Below are 13,881 nucleotides of genomic sequence, written 5' to 3'. Positions count from 1 at the left end.
CTTGGGTGGAATACACTGAGCTGTTGGTGGGTGAAAGTATGGCCTTTGGTATTCTTGTTGAGCATGGATGTCCTGCCTATTGTCATACTGCGGCCATGGACTCGTTCGTGCATCTATTCTATGTGTATGGGAACTAATTGTGGGGACACTGATGGGCTGCATACGTTGGGAGGAAGACAGAGGGGGTACCTGTGTTGGGGGTGGTCTCTGGTCCCGTTGCTCTGACAGGTAACCACCTCTGTCTGGTTCACATGTTTGGGCGTAAGGCTGAGGTCTGCCATTCATACCATACTGCGAACCCGAAACCGCAGACATTTCCCATGGTCGATGGAAAGGAGAAGGAGGCTGATGGTTCAGGCCATCCCTACTGGACACATGCTGCCGCATATCCCGCAGATCATTCGGAGAGGCGGTCCATTCATCCACGGTGTGTTCCCATCCAGGCTGACTTGTTTTTTTTTTTGTTTTTTTTTTTTGTTTTTTTTTGTTGTTTTTTTTTTTTTTTTTCGCCTGTCCCATTTGGTTCTTTAGCCGTCAGAATTGTTGTCTGAGGACCAACAAGGATACCCAATGGATTTATTTTGCCAAATGGATCATCATGGCATTGCCGTATTGGTCCATTTGATCGACCTTTGTTTTTATTATTTATTTTATTTTCAGTTGTTACAGACGGGACAGACATGAGTGAGGGATAGGAAAGGGAGAAAGAAAGAGGAAGGAAAAGAAAAACAGAAGGGGAGAGGGACAGTGAGAAAGGGGGGAAGAAAAAATATCTCCGGGATCACCTGTTGAGAGAAAAAGAATAGAAAACAAGCAAAAAAAAAAAACAAAACAATGCAACATACTATACACAACACCATCGCATTAATCTAGCTAAGTGTAAACAGCAGTAAATACTAAATATTGAATGTTGTTGTGCAGCACGCAGGACAGACAGCGCACAATGTGCTTTGAAGTAGCAGCCAAGAAAGGTGTGATTTAAGTCTACGAATAGTGAACACCCATGTGCACACCTGTGTGGATCGGCGCGCTTGTATTCAAATGGTTTCCCCATGTAATGGTCTGCTAGAGGATGTAGAGAGCCATAGCCCCGTCCCCCAGGGCATGAAGCAGGCATGGAGGAGATCCAGGCCCCAGACATCCAGAGGCCCCAGAGTGCAAGAGCCCAAGGAGGACCACCGGAGGGGCATCCGTGCCACCTTCATGGGAAGGGCTGAGGATCCCCAGATGAGGGGTCACCCAGTAGCCACCGGGCAGTAGCTAGAGGGGGCTGCACCGGCGTGCCCGCCGGCTCTGCCGGCAGCCAGCTGTGCCAGAGTGAACCGAGCCGCAGGCACAGAGGCCGGAGGCCCGAGGGCCCCCCGCGCCCCGGAAGAGGCCTGACCGAGCAGCAGGCGCCAGGCCCCGCCAAGTAGTCACCGGGAGTGAGCTGGTAAATACCTGAGCGCCCAGCCCCGGACACCAAGAACCACCAACGCACCGACCCCTGAGGGCATCAGTCACCGGCAGGGAGTGTGGTGAGGGGAGATAGGCCTCCACACTTTGGAGGGCCTTGGAGTTCCCAGAGAGGTGAAGTCTAAGACCCGACCTGACATATAGACACAGACAAACAGGCACACACAGACACAGACATGCATTCCCACCCTCATGCACACATATACAAACACTCAGCACTCACCCAACGCAGGAATAAACGTAAATGGACATGTACACACAATCACACTCCCCAAACATACTCTATATCCCGGGTCCAGGTATCCTCACCCCCAGAGATGGAAACGGCACCCAGACCCAAGAGATGTTACCCTTCCCTCCGGGGTGGAGGCAAGCAGACCGCCCCAGGCTCCGCAGCAGCAGGGAGGCCAATCGGACAGCCAGCATCTCTTCCCAGCCCCCCCGCCCCAATGGCTAGCAGAGAACAGGGGTGTGTTAAGACCCCATACCTCCCTCCTCCCGCTCAAGTGTAGTGTTGCTGCGTGTTGCTCTAAAGTGTATTTAAAACAAGGGAGAGCATGGTGCTGCTGCCAGAGAGCAGCAGGTGTTAGCACGGCCCCTCCCGAGAACCCTCAGGCTGACTTGTTGGGCTAGACGAGCGGGAGGTCTGTACAGACACTGCCGATGACACGCTCTGCTTTCGCTCTTCTAGCCCGGGTGCATACTGTGCTGTGTACGAGTGACGGTAGGATGTCATGTCCCGTTGGTGGCCCACCAAGCTCACCTCATAGTCTGCAAGGTAGGGGGAAGGTTGTACTTGGCGCCTTGGGCGAGTTGATTCTGAGACATCTTCACTCGAGAAGAAACTAGGCTGCATCCTTAGGATCCAAGAAAAGCACCATCCGGCTCGAAGGACCAATGTTAATTTGGGTTGAACCCAGGACTGTATAGGCATTGGCTGATTAGCAGTGGTGTTCACCTTGGGGTGTTGGTCAGAACACACAGGACGCACAGATAAAGGTTATACCGTCTTTACTGTGATTCCTCAGCTTAACAGCACAGTACAGCAACACAGTAATGCAACCGCAGGCTTACAGAGTGGTGAGGGGTGTGGGTGTGTGGTCTGTGAACAGAACATATACAGAATACTGAATGTAATAAACATCTAAGTCATGAATTATGATTCATTAGCGTTCTTCGAATCTAACCAGAACTACAAATGGGAATTCCTATATGAACATCTACATGCACGAGTTTCATACACTACTCCCAAACCCTTACAGTACATGACATTGATTGCCAATACACCCAACAACAATATATCACAAACACCAAATTGTTTAGCTTACAGCTAGCAGGTATGTCGCATACCAGGTAGCATTAGTAGCATGAACTAGCCACATAGCGAACAGGTCGATACACATTGCACTTCTACATCCACTAAATGTCTAATTGGCATAAAAGGCTAAAACTGTCCTTCCCAGGCAGGGCTCCACGTCTACTCACAGTTCTTTAGCGACGCACACAACTCACACCGTGTGTAGACATCCCCTGCTGAGTCAGTCTGCCAGGTGGCTCTTGCTATGTGTTAGCTCCAACTCTGATCACTGGAACATGTGCTCAATAGTGCAACTGTGCTCTCTTGCCACAAGGGGGCTCCCCCACACAGCTGACAGCCTTTCCAACAATGTCACACCATGAAGCAGATGGGGTACAGCAGCAGAAGAGCAGGTGCCAACCAGAAGAATGGGGAACTGAAGCAACAGTTTCTCTTTGGGTGACCAAAACTGTACAATAGAAGAAACAGGTTACAAATTTGGCACAAAGAACACAAAAGCACCAAGTGAGCATTGTTTGACTGCCACAGTCTGCTTGCCCATCCTTTTCACTTCACTTTGATTTCCCTGTCAGGACTCTTGCTGCAGCATTTTGGATTAGCTGAAGGCTTTTCAGGGAGTTTTTAGGACTCCCTGATAATAATGAATTACAGTCATCCAGCCTGGAAGTAATAAATGCATGAACTAGTTTTTTAGCGTCACTCTGAGACAGGATATTTCTAACTTTAGAGATGTTGCGCAAAAGGAAGAACGCAGTCTTACATATTTGTTTAATATGTGCGTTGAAGGACATGTCCTGGTCAAAAATGACTCCAAGGTTCCTCACAGTGTTACTGGAGGCCAAGGTAATGCCATCCAGAGTAAGAATCTGCTTAGATACCATATTTCCAAGCTTTTCAGCGCCGAGTACAATGACCTCAGTTTGATCTGAATTAAGAAGCAGAAAGTTAGCGGCCATCCAGGTCTTTATGTCTTTAAGACATTCCTGCAGTTTAACTCATTGGTGTGTGTTATCTGGCTTCATGGACAGATAGAGCTGGGTGTCATCTGCATAGCAGTGAAAATGTATGTGATGTCTTCTAATGATGCTGCCTAAGGGAAGCATGTATAATGTAAACAGAATTGGTCCTAGCACTGAACCCTGTGGAACTCCATAATTAACCTCAGTGTGTGAAGAGGACTCTCCATTTACATGCACAAATTGGAGTCTATTAGATAGATATGATACAAACCACTGCAGCACAGTACCTGTAATACCTACAGCATGTTCTAATCGCTCTAATAGGATATTATGGTCAACAGTATCGAACGCTGCACTGAGGTCTAGCAGGACAAGCACAGAGATGAGTCCACTGTCAGAGGCCATAAGAAGATCATTTGTAACCTTCACTAAAGCTGTTTCTGTGCTGTGATGAACTCTGAAACCTGACTGAAACTCTTCAAATAAACCATTCCTCTGCAGATGATCTGTTAGCTGTTTGACAACTACTCTTTCAAGGATTTTTGATATGAAAGGAAGGTTGGAGATTGGCCTATAATTAGCTAAGACTGCTGGGTCTAGAGATGGCTTTTTGAGTAAAGGTTTAACTGCAGCCACCTTGAAGGCCTGTGGTACATAGCCGATTATTAGAGATAGGTTGATCATATATAAGATCGAAGAATTAATCAATGGCAGGACTTCTTTGAGCAGTTTTGTAGGAATGGGGTCTAAAAGACACGTTGATGGTTTGGAGGAAGTAATTATTGAAGTTAACTCAGAAAGATCGATTGGAGAAAAAGAGTCTAACTTAACATCAATGGTACTAAGAGTAGCTATAGATAATATTACATCTGTGGGATGATTATTGGTAATTTTTTCTCTAATGATAAAAATTTTATTTGTGAAGAAGTTCATGAAGTCATTACTAGTTAACGTTAAAGGGATGGTTGGCTCAAAAGAGCTCTGACTTTTTGTCAGCCTGGCTACAGAGCTGAAGAGAAACCTGGGGTTGTCCTTATTTTCTTCAATCAGTGACGAGTAGTAAGATGTTCTGGCTCATAAAGTGGGCTTTCTTATAAATCAACAAACTATTTCTCCAGGCTAAATGATGATCCTCTAAATTTGTGACACGCCATTTCCTTTCCAGCTTACGAGTCATCTGCTTTAGGCTACGTGTTTGAGAATTATACCACGGGGTCAGGTACTTCTGATTAGAGACATTAGTTTTCACTGGAGCTACAGTATCCAGAGTCGTACGTAGTGAGGAGGTGAAATTATTAACAAGATAATCGACCTCTGTTGGGTTAGCATTCAGATAGCTGCTCTGCTCTGTGTTGATACAGGGCATTGAAGATGATAACAGTGGGTGGATTATATTCTTAAACTTAGTTACAGCGCTTTCAGAAAGACATCTACTTTGATAAAGTCCACTCTCCACTGCTGCGTAATCAATTATTGTAAATGTAAATGTTATCAAGAAATGATCAGACAGGAGAGGGTTTTCAGGAAACACTGTTAAATGTTCAGTTTCTATGCCATATGTTAAAACAAGATCTAGAGTGTGATTAAAGTGGTGGGTGGGTTCTTTTACATTTTGAGAGAAGCCAATTGAGTCTAATAACAGATTAAATGCCATGTTGAGGCTGTTATTTTTAGCATCTACATGGATGTTAAAATCACCCACAATAATTATTTTATCTGAGCTCAGAACTAAATTAGATATAAAGTCTGAGAAATCAGACAGAAACTCTGTGTAAGGCCCAGGTGGACGATAGATGATAACAAGTAAGACTGGTTTCTGAGTTTCACAGCTGGGGTGGACGAGGCTAAGCATCAGGCTTTCAAATGAATTAAAAGTCTGTCTGGGTCTTTGGTTGATTAATAGACTGGTGTGAAAAATTGCTGCCACACCTCCCCCTCGGCCTGTGCTTCGAGGTTTCTGGTAGTTAGAATGACTCGGGGGTGTTGATTCATTTAAACTAACATAATCATCCTGCTGCAACCAGGTTTCTGTAAGGCAGAGTAAATCAATTTGTTGATCAATTATTAAGTCATGTACTAACAGAGACTTGGAGGAGAGAGACCTAATATTTAATAATCCACATTTCACTGTTTTACTCTTTGGTTCAGATGTGGATACTGTATTGTTCTTTCTTTGTAAATGTTTAAGTTGTTTATTGCTGGTTTTTAGTTTGTTTTTTGTCTTTTTGGAAGCAGACACAGTCTCTATGGAGATGGGGTTTTTCTTGGGGGGGGGGGGGGTAGCAGGAGGAGAGAAGCTGCAGAGAGGCGTTTAAGACTGCAACTCTGCTTCCTGGTCCCAACTCTGGATAGTCATATTTTGAGGGGTTTAATAAATTTGTCCATATTTCTAGAAATGAGAGCTGCTCCATCCAAAGTGGGATGGATGCCGTCTCTCCTAACAAGACCAGGTTTCCTCCAGAAGGTTTGCCAATTATCTATGAAGCCCACATCGAGACTGTTGAAAGAGTCATGATGTCCATGTGAGCTGATGAAACATTCTGTTAATAGCAAACAAACTGAATAAGAGATGAGGGAAAGTATATATCTATATAAGACTGAATACTCATATGTGATTAATGTAAGAAATTATATTAACATACAACACAGGAAAAAAGAAAATGTAATGATATTATTCTTTTTATTAATATTATGATACGTTTTAGATTTCTTTTAAATCATGTTGACGTCACAGAGAGAGCAAGGATGTGGACATTGGCTGATTGGATGTCAGCAATGATGATGATTGGATAACCCAATGAATGAGGCCAGATATGACCGCAGTCCAGAAAGAGACGGGAGAGAAAGAACGACAAGGTAAAAAGTTTTGTGCAAAAGAGATAAGTTGATCTTCAGAAGATTGGATCTAAGAAGTTAACGTTTAAAATATTTCAGCAGAGACGCCAGAGGCAGGGCTCCAGACTAACCTTTTGCCACGGTTGCACCAGCACCAGTTAGGCGCACACAATTATTTCAACCTCAGTGAGTTTTGGTTGGACAGAGATAAAACCTGCAGCATCAGAATCGAGCGCAAAAAAGACATAAACACAAAGCATCAGAGCTGTCGGCTTTCAGCCCAGACGGCGTGTCCGTGTACACTGCAAAATCTAATTAGTTAGTTCCCAGAACTCAAATGAAGTAAAGCTTACTTAAGATGACTGTTGACAACTTATTCATTGCAAGTCTGCAGTATTAAGAATAACTTGATATTTCTGACTGTTCAATAATAATTGTTTACTTACTGACAAACATATCAAGTTCAACTAAATGAAAAAACAATTTGTTGTTACCTGAATATGATTAAAATAATTAACAACACTTTTTGTAATGATGTTAAAATGAGCCCAACTTTTATTTTCAAACACAACAAAGTATAACAGCCAACATACTGGACACTGTTCTGCTGAACAACAAACAATTATATTGCCATCTCTGTTATAATCTTACAATGAAACAAAGTCTCAGATGTAATTATTTGTTTAATTATTATTATTTAATTATTAACTCTTACCTTACCTCTTAGAAAACTCTTACCTGTTTTTTACACTACATCAATTCGGTTTCAGTGGAAACTTTATAAACTGGATTAAGTTACTTTATAACAATCCCTGCTCTGCAGTTCTCACAAACGGGGTGCAGTCCTCCAACTTCCGTATACTGAAGGGAACCAGACAAGGCTGCCCCCTCTCCCCTTTGCTCTTTGCCCTAGCCATAGAACCACTGGCAGAGGCAGTACGAGTTCAGGACATACATGGTCTATCTGTAGGACAAAGACAGCATGAGATTATTCTGTACGCTGATGATGTACTTGTTGTGTTGACTCGGCCGGAAACATCAATCCCCTCTCTGGTTGAAACTATTAATAAGTTTAGTAAAATCTCAGGCTATAAAATTAATTTCAATAAATCAGAAGCGATGCCATTGGGCAGTCTGAAACAAAAACCACGGGCCCCTTCTCCATTTCCCTTCACTTGGTCCCCACAGGGCTTTACGTATCTGGGGATTAGGGTCACTCCCGCCTTTGAACAGATGTATAAAAGTAACTTTACCCCCCTATTTGAGCAGGTCAAATTAGATCCGGAGAGATGAAAGTCCTTACCGTTATCCTGGCTCGGTCGTATCGCTCTTCTGAAAATGAATATTCTACCCAGGCTACTTTACCCAATACAGATGGTTCCGACCCTTTTTCCACATAAAGCTATCCAAACTCTAAATGGCTGGTTCAGCTCCTTTGTTTGGGCAGGGAGGAAACCTCGTCTTAAAATATCCACGTTACGTCTTCCATCCTCAAAAGGGGGCCTTGATTTCCCAGATATAAGGAAGTATCAGCTGAGCACCCATATGCGTATAGCTGCCGATTGGGTACAACAGCCTGCTCCTGTCTGGTTGGATATTGAGAGCTCTATGTCTAACTTCCCTTTGAAAAGTTTGCTTTTTGTGGGGAAACTCAAGACCTTAACGATGTTCTGTAGCAACCCACTCACATTATCTACTGTTAAAGCTTGGCGAATGGTTCAAAAACTAGAAGGAAGGTCTCACTTAACATCTCTTTTCACTCCCTTATCCGATTATCCTCTTTTTCTGCCCGGGACCACTGACCCCGGCTTTCAGAACTGGGCTGAGAATGTATTTCTACCTTTTCTGACTTCATGGACGGGTCTAACCTCATGTCCTTTGACCAGCTAATCTATAAATACAACATTCATAGGCATGACTTCTTTAGATATTTACAAGTGAGGGACCATATACAGAGGGCTACAACAATACTCACCAATCAAACTGTCTCTAAATGTGAAAAGCAGATATTTCAGCCAAACCTTAGAACTTCTATAAAAATTTGTTATGGCCTGTTAACAGAATTTGGGGTCACTGACACAACCAATTTGAAGAGGACTTGGGAAAAGGAATTAAATATAGAGATCAGTGACGAGGTTGGGACAAAGTTTGGGAGAATGCTAAATCTCTGAGCGTCTGTAATAAAGTTAAGGCAATCCAAATTAAAATCCTACACAGAGCTCACATATCACCTTCTCAACGCCATAAATACAATTCAGACCTTTCTCCGCTGTGCCCTAAATGTAAAATAGAGGTGGGCAACCTCACGCACTGTCTATGGTCCTGCTGGAAAATACAACAATTCTGGTTCCTCATAAAGTGTGAACTGGATAAGATCTTCACCACTGACACTGAATGCAATCCACCGTGTATGCTACTTGGAGTGGCAAACGACAAAATTAGGGGGACGTTTGGAAAGCAGCTCAATGCACTGTTAACATTCTGTGCAAGGAAATGTGTCCTCTTGAACTGGATCACGGACACGGCCCCATCTCAGACTCAATGGCACCGGGCGGTATAGGAATATGTGTCACTAGATTTCCTAACATGCAAGCATAGTCGGGACAAAAAGTTTCATAAAATATGGGACCCATTTATGGCGTATGTTGGTTTGGATATTTCTTCTATTTTCTCACTGCCTTGGTATAATGCAAGCAGATCACTGCTATTCTACATATATGTGTTGTTAATCGTATCTCATAATCAAAATGTCTGGATTTTCCACTTATTTCTTTGTATTCATGTTGCCTGTTTGTTTGTTTTGTCTGTTTTGTTTCGTTCTGCTATGTTGTCGTTGTTTTTTTGTTTGTTTGTTTGTTTGTTTGTTTGTTTGTTTGTTTAATTTTGGTGTCAGTGTAAAGTTTAAAACTCAATAAACACATAGTTATAAAATTATTCTGAAAAGTTTAGGCCTACCACAAGTTTGTTTTGTACTTACATTACTTATATAATCAAAATATATATATATTTATTGTTCTGTCCCAAATGCAGTCTCTGATTTAAACAACACATTTGTTTTTCATTCCAACACAGGAGCTGGAATGTTGTAATGTTTTAAGGATGGCTTGTTTCCAGTCCAGGCATTACTGCCTGAATGACTGTCATGGATCGAGGTGATCCAAATGTAAGTGCAGAAGAAGGTCTTTAATTTCCCTTCAGTACAGTGGCAGTGGATGTGGGTTGGAGATGCAATGAGCTTGAACCTGCAGGCGACCATCTTCACTGACCACACCATCTGTGACGGAGGACTCATCTCTCCTGGTGTCCTGCAAGCAAACAATCATATTTTTTGGAACATGAACTTAATTGCTTTCTTAAAACATTTTTTTCTGCATTTGGTATAAAACAGACTCCAATTTAGACAATCGCAGGCTCCCTCCCCACCAGAGAGGTGACATTCAATGTCCCACTGTCAGTCTGGATAGCCGTGACCCCCACCCAACACACAATAATGCCATGAAAGCATCATTTTAAAAAGGGCTATGCAAACATGGCCAATGGTAAATGGTCTGCATTTGTATAGCGCTTTTCTAGTCCTTAAGGACCCCAAAGTGCTTCACACTACATTCAGTCATCCACCCATTCACACACTGGTGATGGCAGCTACATTGTAGCCACAGCTGCCCTGGGGCGCACTGACAGAGGCGAGGCTGCCGGACACTGGCGCCACCGGGCCCTCTGACCACCACCAGTAGGCAAACATGGGGTTAGTATCTTGCCCAAGGATATGTGGCATGCAGCCAGGAGGCAGCCTGGGATCAAACCACCGACCTTCTGATTAGTGGCTGACCTGCTCTGCCACCTGAGCTACAGCCACCCCATAACTTTAATTCTAATGATGTGCAAAATAATTTGGGAACAAAACAAATGTTGCTGTTAGAAAACTTGCAGACTTCACTATATACAGTGTAGACCCTCTAAACTAAGTTTGGGGGATGCGATCTTTCAAGAAATGCAGACCAAACTGTTGTTGTTTGTTTACTTACAGCATGTCTTGTAGAATTAACTGGAGTCACCAGCAACAGCATAGTGCAGTCACATCTCAAGTCTAATAACAGAAGACAGGAAAAGATCAGTAAAGAAACAACTTCCCCAAACCAAAGCACAAATAAAACAATAAGTAAAACAGGCTGATCTAAAGTATGATTAAAGTTCAGCCTCATTAATATAAATGTCACTGACAGTTGCTAATATATTGGAAAACCAAAATACTTACTGATGTCTTTCTGTCCAACAGCAGGAGTGCTGGTCCCGAGCCTCAAAGACAGGAAGAAGCAAGCAGAGGGAGAAAAAACAGAAAATGTTTTAGAAGCTGATTTGATCCTTAATGGCTGTGCAGTCATAATAACTTACAACACAGAAGGTCCATGTAGACCCCACACAACCAAATTAGATTAACACATATAGTATTAAAAACAGCATCTACTGTGTCTGAATGTTGGCGCTGTCAGTTTAGGCCTAAAGAGACATGTGTTTTAAAAAGACCACCTAATTTAAATATAATCTTTACATGCTTGTTGAAAGTTAACTTCGAATATATAAAGTTTCTAATAAGCAAAATGACCAGATCTAACATATGGCAGTGTTTATATGTAACATGATGTTTCTTATGATTCAACTGTGGAATTTAACTTAATTCTTTAGAAGGATAACTATAATACTTTACTCTCAGTTATAAAGCCAACCTAGAGTTTAACCATTTAACAGGCCACTAATCTGGATTACAGCTTTCACAACAAAACTTGTTTTTAAACACATTTTTAACAAAATAAATACTATTGTTATTATTATTATTATTTAAAATGTAATAAAGCATTAAAAAAAGGACGTCTCCAAAAACGTCGGAGCATTTTTGCAAATATGTGATGAGCAGATATTTGAACTTTACACAGCTACATTCTCGCCTGAATATCTTAAAAGTTTATTTTGTGACGTTTTGGTACGTTTTCTCCCCAACAAACACAACACTGTCGACGAAATGTTGTGCACCATCAGAGTCACCTGTGGTAGCACCCAAAGGCAGAGGAAGATGCTAACCATCGCACGAAAAAGTTGGACTTCTGGACACGCTAAAGGAAGGTAGAAGTTAAGCAAAACAAAACAGTCAGATAAGTCCAACGTTACTCAACTCATTCTTCTTGCTTCCTCTGCTTCTGTACCGTTGATTCATTAATGATTCATTAATGCTGAATCCTCTGGCAGCTGCTCTGTTCTCATGTTCTGGACCTGAAAACACGGTTTGATCTTTGGATTCATCCTATAATACTGGACTTATTTGTCAACGAAGGTTTGAACTTTGAGAGTTTAAACAAGAGAGAAACGTGTGAAGATGTTCATAGCTGTCTGAGAAAAGTGTAGAAAGTGAACGTATCCATATGCTTCTGTGTTGAGCTCTGGGAGTAGAGCCAAGCCAAACACTGGGCAATCAAAGTATTTGGACTTTTTTTGTAATAAAAACTCCTCAAAGTCCACTGATTCAAACATAACTGCACACTAAATGAACTGCATGTGGGTTTAATCTGAGCCTATGCAATAAATAAATAATAATAAGTTACAGATGGCTCAGAGCTGACGGAGTTCCTACATTATGCATCCAGCAGGTGTCAGCATCAGCCTAAACAGAAATGGGTGAAGCCCTCATCCTGCGTCCAACACTGAAGATGATTTATAATCGTAACGTTGTTTGCTGCTTACAGAACACAAATACACATTTAAATGAATACATAAGTAAACATTAAGTCGACAATTAAATCCGTTGATTTTGTGGTGTGTATTGTTTGTTATTATAATACTCCGGGCTCTTTGCGGCACTTCATCTCACTGATATCACTGATACTGACGGTTACTTTTCTGTCCAGCTCTAATTAGCCACTGGAAAGCCTGCTGGTCTGATAATTACCAGTTTCTTTACCAGTTTCTTCTGTTTCTTTAAGAAGGTCTATGAGAGACATATAGAGATGATATAGAGAGGCAGCTGTAGTTCAGTTAAATTCAATTAAATGTTATTTATATAGCACCAAACCACAACATCAGTCTCCTCAAGGCGCTTTATATTGTAAGTTAAAGATACAATAATAACAGGAGGACAGGATCAGATTGTGGAAGAAGCCAGAGAGTAACAGAAACTGATTAAACCCAGTGTCTACCTGCGCTGTGCCCCCTCAGAAAGCCAGGCGTGGGTCCTGACGATGTCACCTTGCTGGCTCATCATTTTCTGTGTGGCCCTCTCCTCTAAGCAGTCACGTGTGTGTGTGTGTGTGCATGGGTTGGTTATGGTGAGAAATGGGGCCTGCTGAACAGGTGTGTGTAATCACACACCTCTTCCTGATATCCTCATTTGTGGCCACGACTTGAGGCGGTGGCAGCCCTTCGGTCTCTGCTGGATCGTTGGGTAGTAATGGAGTATGGCACCTTTCCACTGTGATCGTGTGTCGTGCCTTTTGTGTGAAAAACTGGAACCTGCAGTTTCCTTATATGCAGGTGCTGTTGCAGAGACCTTTGCAAAAGAGTTAAGCTGTTTTATTTTCTTAGGAATGAAGGAAATCCACCTGTGTGGAAGTCCGGGACCTTGTCATTGCCGTGGACTCTGGGCACATCCTCCTGGATCTTTCTGCAGCCTCGACCCTGTTTCTCATATTTCTCTCATGCATAAGCAGCCATCTTGGCCTCACTGCTACTCTCCTGATTCTTCAGCAGAACAGAGCTTCTGTGCTTGGACCCCTTCTCTTCACCATCTATATGCTCCCCCTTGGTGACATCATCTGCCGCCATGGTCTCTGCTTCCATGCTGAACTTTATCTCAGTACCAAAGTCTTCACCCAGCTCCTCCTACAATCACTTTATGCTTAAAATCACCACAGGGATGTCATCTAACCTCTACTGAAGCTCAACGATCCTAATCTGGAAGATCAGAGACCCACTCGTTGACTCGGAGGGCTGCTTCATCTCATCCTTCCCTGAAGATGATATTCTGGGGGGTGTTGTAAGCTCTGGATAGGCTCCAATACAGCAGGTAAAATCAGTATTGAACATGTCACCAATTTCTAAGTAAATGTATTTATGCTGTTAACATGACGCCTGTAACAACCCATCCAATCCAAACGTGCAAAGAATTCAAATTGTAGACGCCCATAAATTAAGTTTATAATGAAAGATTACACAAGGAAAAAGTATTGAACACATTTACTGAAATGTATTTAATATTTTGTACAAAACCTTTGCTCCATACTTTGTTCAATATTTATTTTACCTGCTTTAATTGTATATATATGTATT

At 42.4% G+C, this 13,881-nt stretch overlaps 2 protein-coding genes across 2 annotated transcripts in view; one reads left to right on the top strand and one right to left on the bottom strand.

Annotated features, from left to right (window-relative positions):
- ccdc57 (coiled-coil domain containing 57) overlaps positions 1-13,881 on the top strand; it is a 189,414-nt gene that overhangs the window by 121,272 nt on the left and 54,261 nt on the right. The gene's annotated exons all lie outside the window — the stretch shown is intronic.
- The window catches only part of LOC146513251 (uncharacterized), a 234,897-nt gene continuing 228,313 nt past the window's right edge, over positions 7,298-13,881 (bottom strand). Inside the window, exons 3-4 of the mRNA XM_085171394.1 lie at positions 10,593-10,654; positions 7,298-9,872 (exon numbers count right to left, since the gene is read on the bottom strand). Coding sequence (XP_085027520.1) covers positions 9,762-9,872; positions 10,593-10,654 — 173 coding nt within the window. The 3' untranslated portion in view covers positions 7,298-9,761. The remainder of the gene's footprint in view (positions 9,873-10,592; positions 10,655-13,881) is intronic.

The sequence above is a fragment of the Neolamprologus multifasciatus genome, chromosome 8 (assembly GCF_963576455.1).
Source record: "Neolamprologus multifasciatus chromosome 8, fNeoMul1.2, whole genome shotgun sequence".
Lineage (NCBI taxonomy): Eukaryota > Metazoa > Chordata > Actinopteri > Cichliformes > Cichlidae > Neolamprologus > Neolamprologus multifasciatus.
This window is presented reverse-complemented; position numbering and strand designations above follow the sequence as displayed.